Source organism: Neovison vison, chromosome 5, assembly GCF_020171115.1.
Source record: "Neovison vison isolate M4711 chromosome 5, ASM_NN_V1, whole genome shotgun sequence".
Taxonomy (NCBI): Eukaryota; Metazoa; Chordata; class Mammalia; order Carnivora; family Mustelidae; genus Neogale; species Neogale vison.
In genome coordinates, this window is record NC_058095.1 from 40142129 (window position 1) to 40160244 (window position 18116).

An 18116-nucleotide genomic window follows, 5' to 3' on the forward strand; every position below is an offset into this window, starting at 1 on the left:
AGGAGAAATAAGAGTTGCCTTTCAGAATTAGAATAGCAACATAAGTCTACGGCCATACCACCCTGAACGCGCCCCATCTCGTCTGATCTCGGAAGCTAAGCAGGGTCAGGCCTGGTTAGTACTTGGATGGGAGAATAGCAACATAATAATTGTTACTATTTCAGGTGTTTAATTTTTATTATTTTGTGGGTCAAGAAATGAAGTTCCTGTAATTGCTGGTGGGGGTGGAGCCACAAAAATGTTTTTTTGTTGTTATGATCCTATTTTTATGCCTTGGCTGGTATGGCCTGGCCAAACACAGCTTACATAGATTCCTATTATGTTTATTTCTGGGGTTTATGTAACTGACAGCTTTGTAGGTAAATACCCATCGCTGATAAAGGCTCAGTGATCTCTTAAAGACTCCAAGTCCATGTAGTTAAGAACCACAAATTCAGGTAATACTAGAAAACAATGAAAGGAAGCCCAGAAGAAGTTGGTAAAAATTCATTGTCTTTTCTAGTAAGGGCTTTGTAAGCTACAAATATTCTTGTAAGGCTTGGGGACCTGATCTTATTAGGTTAATAATATGGAAGGATGAATAAATTCAGGATTACAGGTAAGCTTCTAAGAACTTTCTTTTCTTTTTTTTTTTTTAAAGTAAGCAAAAATGTATGCAAATTCCTATGCTTTAACAAAAGATCAAGCCAAGAAATGCTTCAGAATATCTGCCAGTCTCTTTTTCCACCTCTATACACTAGTTAGATGCACAGGATGCCAGAGCAGCAAGGGTTTCTCCTGTGATCGAGTCAAACTCCTCTTATTTTGCAAGTAATGAAACTGAGACCCAGAAAGGAGAAATGAGTTGACTGATTAATATCAAATCCAGAACTCAAGTCTCACCTCTTGTTTAGGGGGTCAGTTCTAGACTCTTGAAGAGAGACCCTTGCTCCTTGTCCAGGAAATTGCCAAAGGCACAGTTTCCCCACATGAACAGATGTGCACCTCAGACTGCATAAGAAGCCTTTATATGCTTAGAGATCTGAAAGAGAAAGGAGCCCATCCTTTTCCTTTCCAGGTGGGCTTGGTAACTGAACTGACCAAGCTTTTCTAAGATTTCCTTGGGAATCTGGGTTGAAACCTGGCCCCTCACCTGTAGCTGGGCCGTTGCTGCGAGCATCTTCTGCCGAGTTTGCAGCACCGTGGATGAGGACATGGAGATAGGTACGCTTTGTCTCAGCCACCTTATATCTTCCCACATACAGGACAGCTGCAAAAGAAGTCACGAGGTCATATCATCATCCAAGCCAGTACATGATTTAGGTTGTGGCATCAAAGCAAAAAGCAGGGAAAAGGAAACCTGACCCCTGATGTTTGTTCTCCAGTCCATTTTCAGATACATGCAAAACAACTTTTTGATCTCTGTCCAATTGGAAAAAGATCTGAATGTTAATGAAATAGTCAGATCCACATTTTAGTCTTTGCCAAATGATCCCATAACTCAGAATAGTGGAGACACAGTCTGACAGAATGCAAGCTTCTTTGCTTTGAAAATGTAGCATAGATGCAACTTTGACTTTTTTTTATGGCACGGGGCATATCAGGGCTGAAAGAAGACCTTTGAGATAATTTACTCCCACCCCAATACTTTGATCATTGGAGACTGCTCAACAAAGGTTTCAGAGATTTATGCACAGGAACATTGGTGCAAACTGGGGAAAAAATGAAATCAGAACTCAGTATACCTTTGTGAACCACAGAAAGTCTTGTGTAATGGAACTGGTATGAGAGTCATCAATTTCAACAATTGGTATTTGATCTTCATTGGTGACTAACATATTGTCTTTGTAATAAAATATAACGGCTAAGTAGAGTCCCCTAAAAAGAAAAAGCAAAATGAAGAATTGTCTTCAAGTGTCTCTTCTGCCAAGCTTGAATCATGATAAAAGATCATTTAAAATATACCTGTGAGCATAGTCCTGCTAAGTATCATGTGTTCACAGGCTAGAACTCAGCAAAATTATTATCTTGCCCAAATTCTCAGGAGAAAAGTGAATTTCATGCTCTTTTAATAACAAAAGGGAAATTTCTATTATGTTGCTACTAAGAATCTAAACCAGCTGATTCCTGAGAAGTTAAGACTTCCTGGAAAAATTGCATAGGACCCACCGTTTTAAGGTCTTCACAAACTTATTTGAGGAATGGAATAGGTGTTTCAGGCTCCGTGAGACTGACTGCTTGCGGCCTGTGGTTTGTAATTTTGAAGTTTCTAAAACACAGAAAAAAATACAGTGTAAATTCCATTGGCAGCGCAACACTCCCAGTACCTTCTTCCCACCTCCCTGTCTGCCTCTTGCTTGTCCCCTTGGTGTCACTTATCCTATCAGTTTCATGTAGGGATTCAGCTCATTCATTCCTACAAAAAGCTCTTATATCTTGAGTTGCCATCGGTTACCTCAATTAACGATCAGCTCCTCAAAAATGTTGGAGATGAGTAACATTTATAACTCCAGGGGAAACCACTTTGGCATTTTGTTTATATTTTCCAGATGAGTGATTTATGTATTTCCAGATGAGTGGGATAAAAAGAAATGGAATCAAATCTTTGCCCTCCTCCCATTGCCTTTAATATTCACACATTTCTCAATGCTGGCAAAGCTCTTTTTGTTAGTTTATATATTCCATTAATTTTTTTTCATTATATAACTAATATAGGCACATTGCAGAAAGTCTGGAGAATAGACAAAAAACAAAACTTCACTCACTTTCATATAACTCCGGCTAGCATTCTCGGGCAGTTTTCCCAGTGTATATGTTGGCTTATAAAAATAGTTGTAGGCATTGGTATGATTGTCACCGTAATTATTCAGAAGAAGAAACTGAGACTGAGAGGTTAAAATGGATTGCTCAAGACTGAAAAGCCAGTACCCAGAAAAACCAAGACATTAATTTACTGAACAAATATTTTTTTCGTACACTACCATGTGCTATGGCTACATTGGTAAGCAAATTGTCCATTGCTTCTGTTCATCCCTTCTATTTACATCCTGGAGCTTTCACTGATAAAACTTGCAGACTTCCCCAGATAAGCTTTACAAATAGTACTCCATGGGGGCGCCTGGGTGGCTCAGTGGGTTAAGCCTCTGCCTTCGGCTCAGGTCATGATCTCAGGGTCCTGGGATCGAGTCCCGCATCGGCTCTCTGCTCAGCAGGGAGCCTGCTTCCTTCTCTCTCTCTCTCTGCCTGCCTCTCTGTCTACTTGTGATCTCTGTCTGTCAAATCAACAAATAAAATATAAAAAACAAAACAAAAAAATAGTACTCCATGGACCTGAACTAAATCATCACTGATTTCAGTTCTCATCTGTATCATGAAGAGAAGCTGAGGTTGTTGGGGTCATCACCAGCTTTGGACAGACATGTCACTGGGATGAGAACATAGTCTATATCACCTCTGTTAGGCATGGAAAGCTGGGCAGACTGCCTGTGGCTGAGGGCCAGTTTGGTTCTGCTTATGATCCTATAGGGGCAGTTAGGAGTAAGTTGACTGACAGAAGCATTCATGCCAGCTTCAAGCTAGTGCTGGTAATGGTTATTCCTGGCAGAACAAAGCAAAAACATTTTTTTCTGACTTGAACATGAATTTGGCTGGTCATATTGTGCTTGAAAATGATGCTGCCGGGACTTCCGGTGAAAGGCAGCTTATTGAACATATTCATTACATACTGCTCTCTCCCTAAATCTCACTAAACCAGAGCAAAGAGATTTAAAAAAAAAAAAAAGGAAACTACATGAATCTGTAATGACAAAGAGATGAAAAAGGAAACAAAAGCAAGTGAACTTTGGTAGCTGGAAAGCAGATGGACAGATGGATTTAGCAGACTTGAGAAAGTTGAATCCTAAGCCAGCAGTGGAGAAGGCAGAGAAGTAACCTGATTCACCCTTTGGGCACCACACACTGCTGGAAGTGGGGGATGAGTGTGGAGCTAAAATCAGGGATTTGGTGAAGTCCGTTTAAAAAGAAGTCAGACTTCTAGATCTCCTACTCTACCCTGTATAGCCAGACAAATGCCCCTTCCCCACTCTAGAAAAAAAAAAAACAAAAACTAGTGGCTTATTCTCTGAAAAACATAAAGACAGGTTTCTCAAGAGTGGGAGACATGGAGTAGAGTTAAAAATGGGGGTGGGAGGTGTAGTACTGTACCCAAAACAGGTGGATGAAATCAAAGTTTCCATGCAGATTATTTCCCTTTCAGGCTCTCAGAACACTGGTACTCAGACTTATACCCTCCAGGAAGGACACTGGAAGAAACTTCTGGGGGCCCTGACCAAACTAAGAAGAATTCACTTAAAGCTTTCTGACATTGCTTTCATTGGTTTCTGAAAGAGAGGGCCATGCCAAATCACCCTAAAGTGAAGCTAATAGATAAAAGAGCCCTGCTCACATGCTCAAAGCTCCCCAACAGCTACTGAGCTCTCTTTTCTTAAATCTCCGTGAACAACGTCCGAGGATCACCAGGTTGATGTGAAAAGCATGTAACAGGAAAGACAGAGGCCAAAACCAAATAAACAACAGAACAGTTTAGAGGAGAGACAATGCTGAGAGAAGAAACTATAAAAGGAAACAAAGCCTATCATTAATAGCCTGAAGAGAAACACTCAGAGAATTATAAAAGCACTGGGAATTTAAAAATATACTACCAAAAACTGAAAAACCAATAGAAGGCTTAGAAAATAAGGTTGCAGAAATCTCTTGAGAAAGCGCATAAGGGGGCACCAGGGTGGCTCGGTCATTAAATGGCTGCCTTAGACTCAGGTGATGATCCCAGGGTTCTGGGATAAAGCCCTGCTTTGGGCCCCCTGCTTGGCAGAAAGCCTGCTTCTCCCTCTCCCACTCCCCCTGCTTGTGTTCCCTCTCTTACTGTATCACTCTCTGCTGAATAAATGAATAAAATCTTTAAAAAAAAAAAGCATAAGGACATGGGGATGGAAAGTAGAAGAGAAAAAAACATTAATGGGCTAATAACCTAGGAGGTTTGACATCAGGCTACGAGTCCAGTAGGAGGGAGCAAAGAAAAAAAAGGGGGAGAAATACTTCTAAATAATTTTAAGAATATATCCCATAACTGAAGGGTATAGCTTCCTATACTGAAAGGGCTTGTCACTTGCCCAGCACAACAGACAACAGTACACCCACACTAAGGCAGTGCATTTTTTAATATTATTCAGTATATTAAGAGGATGAGGGGTAGGATTTATAATTTTCATGTAAGAGGCAGGGAGGGGAAAAAGGGAAATCATCCTTCCTAAGTGAGGTGATGCCTCAAATTGAAGAAAAAAAAACCCAACAATTAGTAATATAAATATGTTATCCAGAGACATGAAGAAAATACGAAAGCAGATTTTAGAGTACTGAAGTTAAAAAAAAAAAAAAAACTGAAAAACTTGACACAGAAGAAAAAAAAAACTGAAAAACTTGACACAGAAGAAAAAAAAAACTGAAAAACTTGACAGAGAAGAAGAAAAAAAAAAAAGGTATCCTGTGAAACTTCTGGAATCAGAATGATATCAGACTTCTCAGTACTGATAGCCAGAAAAGGACAAAGCAACACCTTTGAAACCTGAAAAAATTATTTCAACCAAGAATTCTATACTTATCTGAAAACTTTAAAAGTGGTGATATAGAGGGCACGGATTGCATGGAGCACTGGGTGTGGTGAAAAAATAATGAATACTGTTTTTCTGAAAATAAATAAATTGGAAAAAAAAAGTGGTGAGTAGAATAAATGCATTTTTAGATATTCACTGTACCCAAAAGTTAGCTCCCAAGAATCCTCTCTCAGGAAATTACTAGAGTAAGGACTCCATGAAAATGAAGGACTAACGAAGAAAAAATAAGACATGGGATACAAAAAGAAGCAATCCACTATTGGAGGGCAGCCAGAAGAATCCTCAGTACGGTGGTGAAAGGAGATCCTAGGGCACCAGCTGTGCGCCAGACCCAGGCAGCCAGCAACCAGCCTAGGTGGGAACAGGTCAGAGGGTTCAGAGAGGCTTCCTTAAAAAGGTGCAGGTAAAACAGTACTAACACATTTGATTGGATTGAGAGAAAATTGACACAATTGAATAGCCTGGGGATTAATTATAGCCACACAGAAAACAAGCAAACATACAATGAAAAATGACAGCTAAGTACAGGGAGAATAAAAAGTTATGAAGGAAAGGAAAATAATCATAGAATTACACGATCATTATAATGTAGGTAATAAATATTGATCTTACTAAAATTACAATGCAGATATATTGGGAGGACGAATGGTAGGAATTGTAATGTGCAAGAGGAAGGAGTGAAAAAGAGAAATCATCTTTTCTTAGGCAATGCCTCAAGTTAAAAAAAAAAAAGATTAGCAATACAAACATGTTCTGTAGAGATATGAAGAAAATATCAAAAGAACTGGTTAAAAGAATTGAGCCTTTGGGGAATAAAAAATGGAGAATGGAAGGAATTTAATGCATTATTTTTAAAATAAAAGAGCTCTTTTTTAAAATAATAAAGCTCTTTTATTTATTTCTTTGAGAGTGAGACAGCGCAAGTGGGAGGGAGAGGGATAGAGAATCTGAAGCAGACTCTGTACTGAGCACAGAGCCTGATGTGGGGCTCAGTCCCACAACCACAAGACCATGACCTGAGCCAAAACCAGGAGTTAGACGCTTAGCTGACTGAGCCACTTAGGCACCTCAAGTATAGATAATTCTTATCTACATTTTACAAGTGAGCAAAACTCAGTTTTAGAGAGGGTAGGTAATTGCTTAAGGTCATACAGCTAGTGAAGGTACAGTTGGAATTTGAGCCCAGCTGCTCACACTCCCATTAATTAATAAGATCATTCTCATTATAATCATACATAATATAAAATGAAGATTCAGCTGAAAAAAAAAAAAAAACCAACCCTGAGAACTACTCCTACGGTTTGGGAAAGGGGCCCATGCAAATGTTAAATATTCTGGGCCTCCTCCATTCTGGGCACATGAAAGAATTTTTCTTCTTGGAACCCTGTGGTTGGCTGTAGCCATGTGGCCAGTTCTGGCTAATGAGTTTTAAATGTAAGTGCCATACATAAAGTCCTGTCCATAGGAGACCTTCAAGAGTTTCATCTCCTTCTCCCACAGGTGCTGGCAGATATTTCTAGAGAAGGGTGATGATAACACAGGACAGCCCTCAGCTGCCCAGTGGTAGATATATAGCTTGTGGGAGAAATAAATATTTGGGGGGGGTCATTTGGTTACTGCAGAATGATATAGCTCATCTTGACTGATTCAGCCATTGATACAATGGCTTCTGTTCTGGCTTCTGTCTGCGTAGCTCAGGGTTCTGGTACAATGGCGGTTTTCTGGACTCCAAATGCAGTAATTCTTTAGCTTTCGAGTGCTTGGCACATAGGGAGTTTATATTATCCATATTGATATATCTAGCACCTGACACACAGTAGGCTGTGTTTCAATAAATGTTTGCTAGCTGAAAAATTAGATGATAAGTGAGAATCACTCCTAAAGGGCACTGCTGTGACTCATAATGTATGTTGGGGAATAAACCGTGTGAACAATAAGGCTGCTCAACATCTCCAGAATTTGCATCCCAGTACAGAACATGCAGATTAACTGTGGACACTTCTTTAGCCAAAGTACAGAAATTAATGTGGGTTTTGGTATCTCCCATGTAGGGCTTTGGTAGTAGAAGGGTTGTTTAAGTATTACTTCCGCATTTGGAACATGCTATGTATTTACTGAGCACTCCAGGTTCATTATACTGGAGTCATTGATTACACTTTAATTCTAGGATGTATCAGTAAAGTGCTGAGGAGAAAAAGAGGCTCCATTCTTCATCTGGAAGAGCAATGGAAGGAAAATAGGCTGGAGTTTGTGAAGTGCCTACACTATACCAGGTGATTTTAATGCATTATCTAATGTAATCCTCATAACAATCCTGAAAGATGTATACTATTATCTTGATTTTTTTCTGATGGTGAAGCTATGGCTCAGGGAAGCTATGGCTCCTTTTTCTCAGAGATACACAGCTAGTAAGTGGTAGAACTGGGATTTGAAATAACAATTGTAAAATTTGTATATGCACTCAACCACATAGATCTCAATGTAGTTGAGTATTTTATTTTACTTTATGTTTCAAGTTTTATTTAAATTCTAGTTAGTTAACATATAGTGTAATACTGGTTTCAGGAGTTCGATTCAGTGATTTTTCACTTACATACAACACCTAGTACTAGGCACAAATGCTCTCCTTTTACCCAACCCTCATCTAGCCCATCCCCTACCACCTCCCTACAGCAACTCTCAGTTTATTCTTTGTAGGTAAGAGTCTGTTTTCTGGCTTGCCTCCCTCTTATAGTTGAGTTTTTCAAATAACAATTTTGTAGTTTTTCTGTATGTAATACCTAATTATCCTTGGTTTATCATCTGAGACAGAGTAATCTTAAATTATCTTAGAAGTCTTTCTTTCTTTCTTTCTTTCTTTTTTTTTTTTGTATGAGATCATTTCCTTTAACTTGGAATATGGGTCAGCATTCCCAAAGTCTGTGCTAACTGAAAAAAGTTTTACAATGACTTTACAAATAAGTTTGGAAAATGCTTGGTTAACCAAATTCAAAATGTCTCTTTATTAGAGTCTTTAATATTGTAATGCCAATTTTACATTTCCAGAAAAGTGATATATAATGCAACATTTTCCAAACTTACTGATCAGAGACCCTTTTTCAGCTGGGTATCTTAAAAACCAAAATAACGGTTCAGGTACTGTTTAAGTGTTGAGTACATTTCAATATAAAAAATATTTTTCCTTTTTGGGAAGAATTAATATAAGAATTACGATTCTTTTTTTTTTTTTTAAAGATTTTATTTATTTATTTGAGAGAGAGACAGTGAGAGAGAGCATGAGTGAGGAGAAGGTCAGAGAGCGAAGCAGACTCCCCATGGAGCTGGGAGCCTGATGTGGGACTCGATCCCAGGACTCCAGGATCACGCCCTGAGCCGAAGGCAGTCGTCCAACCAACTGCGCCACCCAGGCGTCCCAAGAATTACGATTCTTAGAAATTAAGAATTAAGAATAAAGATTAACAAGGAAATAAAGTTCTACTTGTGCCTTACTTAAAACTTTCCTGACATTGTGTGCATATTTACATCCCTGTTGGGGAAGAGCCTTTTATACATGATAAAAGTTGAATGAAAACTATTGAACTAATTGTTCTGTCTAGATATTTGTTTCTTGTTTATTAGATAGTAACCTAATAGTAATGGGGAGAGCATCTAAATCCTCAGATATGAAAACCCCTAATTTTCATGAATAGTTTTAGTTTTCCCCCTTTGGTAAAGACCAAACACAAAATGGCTTATGAATTGCAAGGAATCATCTATTCAGTTGCTTTATTACCTTTCCCTGCCATATAAGAACCAACGGGCAGGGCAGGGCAATGATCGAGAGACAGCAGAGAGAATGGAACTCTGATAACAGAGAACTGAGTACACTCTGGTCAGTGTGGAGTCATTAAGGCATGGTATGGGTAAAGTTTTCCTACAGATCTGGGAATGAAACCCACTTGGGTTTCCTTCTCAGCTTCTTCCATGCACATTTACATTTTCTAATGAGCTACTAATTAAAAGAATATTTTCTGATAGAAGGATTGCGATGCTTACATCAGATAAATTAGATTTTAAGCCAAAGATTATAATAAGAGATGAGGAAGGACACTATATCATACTTAAAGGATCTGTCCAACAAGAAGATCTAAGAATTTTAAATATCTATACCCCAACAAGGGAGCAGCCAATGATCTAAAGCAATTAATAACACATTGACAATAATACAATAATAGTAGGGGACATTAACACCCCCCCTTCACTGAAATGGACAGATCATCTAAGCAAAAGATTAACAAGGAAATAAAGGCTTTAAATGACACACTGGACCAGATGGACATCACAGATAGATTCAGAACATTCCATCTCAAAGCAACAGAATGCACATTCTTCTCTAGTGCACGTGGAACATTCTCCAGAATAGATCACATCCTGGGTCACAATCTGGTCTCAACTGGTACCAAAAGATTGGGATCATTCCCTGCATATTTTCAGACCACAATGCTCTGAAGCTAGAACACAATCACAAGAGGAAAGTTGGAAAGAACTCAAATACATGGAGGCTAACAGGCATCCTACAAAAGAATGAATGGCTCAACCAGGAAATTTGAAAAGATTGAAAAAATTCAGGGAAACAAATGAAAATAAAAACACAACAGTTCAAAATCTTTGGGGCACAGCGAAGGCATTCCTGAGAGGAAAGTATATAGTGATAAAAGCCTTTCTCAAGAAACAAGAAAGGTCTCAAGTACACAATCTAACCCTATACCAAAAGGAGCTGGAGAAAGAACAGCAAAGAAAGCCTGAACCCAGCATAAGAGAACTCATAAAGATCAGAGCAGAAATTAATGAAATAGAGACCAAAAGAACAGTAGAACAGCTCAATGAAACTAGGAGCTGGTCCATTGAAAGAATTAGTAAGATTGATAAACCCCTGGCCAGACTTACCAAAAGGAAAAGAGAAAGGGCCCAAATTAATAAAATTATGAATAAAAGAGGACAGATCACCAAACCAACACCAAAGAAATACAAACAATTATAAGAACATATTATGAGCAACTATACGCCAGCAAAGTTGACAATCTGGAAGAAATTGGTGCATTCCTAGAGACATATAAACTACCAAAACTGAACCAGGAAGAAACAGAAAACCTGAACAGACCCATAACCAGTAAGGAGATTGAAGCAGTCATCAAAAATCTTCCAACAAACAAGAGCCCAGAGCCAGACAGCTTTCTAGAGGAATTCTATCAAACATTTAAAGAAGAATTAATACCTATTCTCCTGAAACTATTCCAAAAAATAGAAATGGAAGGAAAACTTCCAAACTAATTTTATGAGGCCAGCATTAGCTTGATCCCAAAACCAGACAAAGACTCTATCAAAAAAGAGAATTACAGACCAATATCCTTGATGAACACGGATGCAAAAATTCTCACCAAAATACTAGCCAGTAGGATCCAATAGTACATTAAAAGGATTATTCACCATGACCAAGTAGGATGTAGTCCTGGGCTGCAAGGATGGTTCAAAATTCACAAATCAATCGATGTAATACATTAGTAAAAGAAAGAACAAGAACCATATGATACTCTCAATAGATGCTGAAAAAGCATTTGACAAAGTACAGATTCCTTTCTTGATCAAAACTCTTCACAGTATAGCGATAGAGGGTACATACCTCAATATCATCAAAGCCACCTATGAAAAACCCGCAGTGAATATCATTCCTAATGGGGAAAAACTGAGAGCTTCTCCCCTAAGGTCAGGAACATGGTAGGGGATGTCCACTATCACCACTGCAATTCAACATAGTACTAGAATCACACAATAAAAAGAAATAAAAGGCATCCTAATTGGCAAAGAAGAAGTCAAACTCTTACTTTTTGCAGAAGATATGATACTTTATGTGGAAAACCTATAACACTCCACTGCAAAACTGCTAGAACTCATACAGGAATTCAGTAAAGTGTCAGAATATAAAATCAATCCTCAAAAATCAGTTGCATTTCTATACACCAACAGCAAGACAGAAGAAGGAGAAATTAAGGAGTCAATCCCATTTATAATTGCACCCTAAACCACAGGATACCTAGGAATAAACCTAACCAAAGAGGCAAAGAACCTGTACTCAGAAAACTATAAAGTATTCATGAAAGAAATTGAGGAAGACACAAAGAAATGGAAAAACGTTCCATGCTTATGGATTGAAAGAAAAAATACTGTGAAAATGTCCATGCTACCTAAAGCAATCTATACATTTAATGGAATCCCTATCAAAATACCATCAATTTTTTCCAAAGAAATGAAACAAATAATCCTAAAATTCATATGAAGCCAGAAAAGACCCCGAATGGCCAGAGGAATGTTGAAAAAGAAAGCCAAAGTTGGTGGCATCACAATTCCAGACTTCAAGGTCTATTACAAAGCTGTAATTATCAAGATGGTACGGTAGTGACAGAAAAACAGACACACAGATCAATGGTACAAATAGAGAGCCCAGAAACAGACCTTCAACTCTATGGTCAACTAATCTTTGACAAAGCAGAAAAGAATGTCCAATGGAAAAAAGACTGTCTCTTCAACAAATGGTGTTGGAAAAATTGGACAGCCAAATGTGGAAGAATGAAACTGGACCATTTCCTTATACCACACAGAAAAAATAGACTCAGAATGGATGAAAGACCTCAATATGAGACAGGAATCCATCAAAATCCTTGAGAAGAACAAAGGCAGCAACCTCTTCGACCTCAGCCACAGCAAAATCTTCCTAGAAACAACGCCAAAGGCAAAGCTTCGGAAGCAAGGACAAAAATAAACTATTTGGACTTCATCAAGTTCAAAAGCTTTTGCACAGCAAAAGAAATAGTCAACAGAACCAAAGGACAACTGACAGAATAGGAGAAGATAGTCACAAATGACATATCAGATAAAGGGCTAGTATCCAAAATCTATAATTTATCAAACTCAACACCCAAGGAATAATCCAGTCAAGAAATGGGCAGAAGACATGAACAGACATTTCTGCAAAGAAGACACCCAAATGGCCAACAGACACATGAAAAAGTGCTCAACATCACTCGGCATCAGGGAAATACAAATCAAAGCCACAATGAGATACCACCTCACACCAGTCAGAATCGCTTAAATTAACAAGTCAGGAAATGACAGATGCTGGTGAGGATGCGGAGAAAGGGGATCGATCCCTCCTACATTGTTGGTGGGAATGCAGGCTGGTGCAGCCACTCTGGAAAACAGCTTGGAGGTTCCTCAAAAAGTTGAAAATAGAGCTACCCTATGACCCAGCAATTGCTCAACTGTGTATTTACCCTAAAGATACAAATGTAGTGACCCAAAGGGGCATGTGCACCGAATGTTTATAGCAGCAATGTCCACAATAGCTAAACTATGGAAAGAACCTAGATGTCCATCAACAGATGAACAGATAAAGAAGATGTGGTATACACACACACACACACACACACACACACAATGGAATACCATGCAGCCATCAAAAGAAATGAAATCTTGCCATTTGCAACAGCATGGATGGAACTAGAGGGTATTAGGCTAAGCGAAATAAGTTAGTCAGAGAAAGAATTATCATCTGATCTCTCTGATAGGAGGAATCAGAGGCATGGCCAAGGGTTGTGGGTGTAGGAAGGGAAAAATGAAACAAGATGGGATTGGGAGGGAGACAAACCATAAGAGACTCATAATCTCACAAAACAAACTGATGGTTGCTGGGGTTGGGAGGGGTAGGGATAGGGTGGTTGGACACTGGGGAAGGTACGGGCTGTGGTGAGTGCTGTGAAATGCGTAAACCCAATGATTCACAGACTTGTACCCTTGGGGCAAATAATACATTATATGTTAATAAAAATTTTTTAAAAAAAGAATATTTTCTTAGAAACACTTGTCCCCCTTTCTAGCTATGCCCAACACTTCTGAAGAGCTCTGTTGTTATAGCTATACAGTAGGGACCAACTGTTTGCTAATACCAAGTATAATTTTTTTATACCTAGTTCAAACTCAGCTAGCATCTCATAGTTTCATGGATTTCTTACCTAGTTGGGCCTAGCAGTGCCCTGCCTCTAGAGAGTGCAGTGCAGTTGGGATCTGATGGGTGAAGGAACATGGAAAATGAAAACTTTATGGAGGCTTTAATTCTCCAAATAAGGCTAAGTGCCTATTCCATGAATTATTTCACAGATCAGAAGCCTGACCCTGTCCCATCTGAATAGCCTACATAGAAGAGAAGTTTTTGAAAGCCTCTCAGAGATTTTCTGGGTATGGTTGGCTAGGTCTAGGGATGTATGTGCTCTTCTTTCTCCCGAACAGTAGTACAGGGGAAGATTAAAATTAGGGTGAGAACAAAACCTAGTGCCTAGTCCCAGTGTTCAGGGCAGGACAGAAATGAGGTATGGCAGGAAGAGTGCACTTAGAGACAGAAAACCTAGGTCAGAATCCTGATTGTGTCTTTTCCTGGCATTGTGACCCTGGTCAAGTCACTTAGCCTTAGTGATGATTGCTAAAAACGCAGATGAAAAAGACAGTGGATGTGAAACTGCCTTGCCAGCTTCCTGCAACTATGACAAGATTTCTTGTTACTGTAAAAATTGGCTAAACTTCCTCAGGGATGCTCATGGAATTTTCCTTGGGGCTGAAAAGTTCATGGGTGAATATCCCAAAGACCCAGCACACTAAGGAATCTTGTGAAGGGACAATTCAAAGGGAAGGGAACTAGTGGCAGCTGCTGTTTTACTTGAGCTTTTTTTTTTTTTTTTTTTTTCCCAAACTTTGCAAGGAGAGAGGGTGAGAGTGAAAGAGAACAAGGGAATGAGAGAGGGAAGTCTCTTCTGAAGGGTTAAAGCAAGATAGTGCTGTAAAGTGATTCCAGATGTACAAATATTAATATCTCTCTCTCCTTGATGAATGAGAAGGTATGACCCAGTTAGGAAACTGCTAACATTACCGGCGCCACCGAGACCTCAGTCGATGGCCCAGCGCAGATTTTTATCCTTACCTCGGCAATTGTAATGCTGATGAAGAGCTCGGACCTGTTGCAGCAGACCTTCCAAAACTTCACTCTGTCCCTTGTGTCTGGGCTCTCTGTCGTCATAGTCTTTCCAGTCTATTGAACAAAAGAAACAAACAATGAAATTTCAGTGTGGGGGAGGCCTCTCCTCTCAGGAGCTGGGTTCTGTTCACACCTTCCGGATTCTGGATCAGCACATAGCACTTGCACAGCTGGCAGGCAGTGCCGAGAGTTTGGGACTGCCATTGTTCAGGGCCCTGTGCAAAATAGCAATTGTGGTTGGTTTTTTTGTGTTGGGCAATTTTAGGGCAAGAGAAAGTAGCAACTGAAGGCCAAAAGAAAACAGGGACTCTGGGAGTCCAGTTTCCCCTCCCCAGCTCCTTACCCTCCTTTTCAGCATCCTGGGTCCTAATCCGCTCCCCTCCATCTCTCCACTCAGCACCCCAAATCACAACTAGATTTCCACAGTAGGAAAGAAAGGGGTGGGAATGTGCAGACTAGATGAAATCCACAGTTCCAATGCTTTTATTGTAGGTTTCACACTTTTGGCCAAATTGACATTTCTTTCCAAGGAAAGAGCCCATGTCAGATGCCAAGAAATGGAAATCTACATTTTGCTCTAATGAATGTCTGCTTTGGTTAGCTGGCACAGCAACCCCTGCACATACTCCCGAGCCACCAACCACCCTGTCTGCTCAGTCTCTAAATATACAGTATTAGCTTACATGGCAAATTTAAATTGCAATACCCACTGAGATTTTTCTCCCCCTTCTATTTTCATTCCATTTGGCTATAATGATATCAAGAGTAATAACCCATATGGGACTAATGTCAAGATGGTAATTCTGCTGTCTCCAACTCTGGGTTTTTGTGTTTTGTTTTGTTTTGTCTTTTTTTCAGCAGGTCTGTCACTTTATAGTCCATCCTTTCTTCTATCTGTCCCCACCTCATTTTACTCTCTGAACCTTTTAAAAGCAATAGCTTAAAACACTTCTTGGTTGAAATGCTTTCTCTAAAAATTCTAGCCATTCTTTTCTAGTAAAGCCAGTTAGTTCATGAGTATATCTGAGGCTTAAATTTTAACTGAACCAGTTTCAAATTCCCCTCCCCCGGATTTATTTTATTTTATTTTGTTAAAGATTTTATTTATTTATTTGACAGAGAGAGATCACAAGTAGATGGAGAGGCAGGCAGAGAGAGAGAGAGAGGGAAGCAGGCTCCCCGCTGAGCAGAGAGCCCGACACGGGACTCGATCCCAGGACCCCAAGATCATGACCCGAGCCGAAGGCAGCGGCTCAACCCACTGAGCCACCCAGGCGCCCTCCCCCCCGGATTTATTTTAAAATATGGAATCTCCTTTGCTCAGAAACTTAGGCAGATGTCCTGATGGTTAAAGTTAGGTAAAAACATCACTCATTGGTTCATCCACGGCCTAACAGTCCCTCACAGTTAGAAAGAGTTGTGTTCTTTAGAACAGCTATTAGAAAGAACAGGTTCTGGAGTCAGACAAAGCTGGGTATGAACTCTGGCTCTTTGGGCTTCTGGCTCCGTGTCTGTAAGGCACGAAACTTATAGGGCCACTATTCTGTAATGTGAAGAATGAACATAGTATCTACCTTACAGGATTTTTTTGAGGATAAAATGAGAGGTTTATTAGATACCCAGCGCGATATGATGTAAATCATTAAGTTAAAAAAAGAAGGGAGTTCACTGATGAAGAGTGAGCTTCCTGAGTAGTGAGTATGGAAACATCCTTTCTAACCCTGTAAGAAGGACGCCTCAGAGATGTGCGAATCCTTCCTCTTTCCTCCCCTCCCCCAGGTACTCGTCTCCATTTCACCTCTCAGAACACTGAGTCCCAGAGAGAACCATTCCCGTTCTACGTCACTCAGCTTGTCTGGGGCAGAGCCAAGACCATAATACAGTTTCATGGCCTTCCATGTAGTGCCTGTTTCCTTATACCGTAGACACGTTTTGTTTTGTTTTGTTTCTTTTGGGAAGGAGGGTCAGAGCTTGGTTGGAGTTTGTGTGGTGTGGCTTAGTTGTGGTCAACTCTGGAGACAGGGAATTGGCATAGGTGCCTTCTGTAGACTCTGTTCCTTGTGGGCAGAAACCGTGACTTAATTTCTCTTTGCCTCAGGTTTCTTCTCTGTAAAGTGAGTTTTTGAGTATTTTTTAAAGGTTGTTTGAGGTTTAAAAACATCATGTGAGTAAAGCACCATCTGGGCACATCAGGGACACTCATTAAATGTTGGTGAGGCATTGTGAATAGAAGGATGGTGTTCAGGTAGCCTGGGCTAGGAAAGGTGCTTTTACTGAGAAATTTGGAAATGTCTGAGGAATCAAACTCCAAGTGATTTTCCGTCTTATCTGTAGCATGATCATAAATGCTATCATGGATTCCCAAAGGCCGTTTTTTTAGTTTGTTCCCTCAGTTGGGTGAATGCATCTTTAGTGCTCATGATAAGAGGAGTAATGTTTGCTTGAGTAAGACTTCTGGGTGGCTGAGTTCTTATGTGGCCCTGCGCATGCTAATACATTCTAATGAGTGTTAATACTGCCATCAATGCAAGGGGACATGAAATAGAACTGGCTCTTTCAGCTGAGCCCTATGACATCAGAGGCGAGCTCAAGCTGACGACTTTATGATACATTTGAAAATTGCTAATGCTAAATTGCAGCCCAAGTGAGCACTGGACATGATGCCAAGGTTTTTGGAAAGAATGAGTTTTTCTCGTAGATGTTTGGAAGGTTCTGACGACTACATAAAATAGGAGACTTTAGGGATGAGGGAGAAAATTGAAAATATATTAAGAAATCAGGAACCTGACAGGAATAAACTTAGTGTGGTAGGAAAAGAGCAGATTGTGCCACATAATACAGCTCACTGTTCTGGTAATGAGACACTTCGATTGCAACACAATGCAGAGCTTACATTCACTGGTGATATCAGGGCTTTCCTGATCGTAACTCAGACAAGCCTGTCTGGGTCCTTTTCTCTTATTATGTACCATACCATATAACATAAGTCTATAAAAACACATTAAGGCCTTTTGTAAAAATATAAAAAAAAGGTTTTATAGCTTACTGGAACATATTACCAAATTTCCCATTACTCTGTCATGTTAGAATATATTGTCCTCTAGTAAATATCTGAATACTGATATATGCTGCATCACAACGTCATACTCTGTTTATAAATAGAGCTGCAGTGTTTTTATATTGTTCTTTTCCAAGTGATATGGCATGTCTGCAGCAACTAAAATGACATGTTTGGATTTTAGTTCTTTGCCAGATATCCCTACTAGTCAAATGGTCCATGTTAGAAAGTATTGGCAGTTGCTTTGTTAATTAGCAAGTAATAAGTGACTCTTCCCAGTCCTGGAAGACTGTTCTTGTCATTCTGGAGAAAGCCCTTGCAATAGGCTGTGAGGGAGAGTGTCTGATTAAAA

At 39.6% G+C, this 18116-nt stretch overlaps 1 protein-coding gene across 1 annotated transcript in view; it reads right to left on the bottom strand.

Annotated features, from left to right (window-relative positions):
* Positions 1-18116, bottom strand: part of ANKFN1 (ankyrin repeat and fibronectin type III domain containing 1) — a 137122-nt gene that overhangs the window by 51537 nt on the left and 67469 nt on the right. Inside the window, exons 7-10 of the mRNA XM_044248626.1 lie at positions 14653-14760; positions 2149-2248; positions 1725-1857; positions 1133-1249 (exon numbers count right to left, since the gene is read on the bottom strand). Of these exons, the coding sequence (XP_044104561.1) occupies positions 1133-1249; positions 1725-1857; positions 2149-2248; positions 14653-14760 (458 nt within the window). The remainder of the gene's footprint in view (positions 1-1132; positions 1250-1724; positions 1858-2148; positions 2249-14652; positions 14761-18116) is intronic.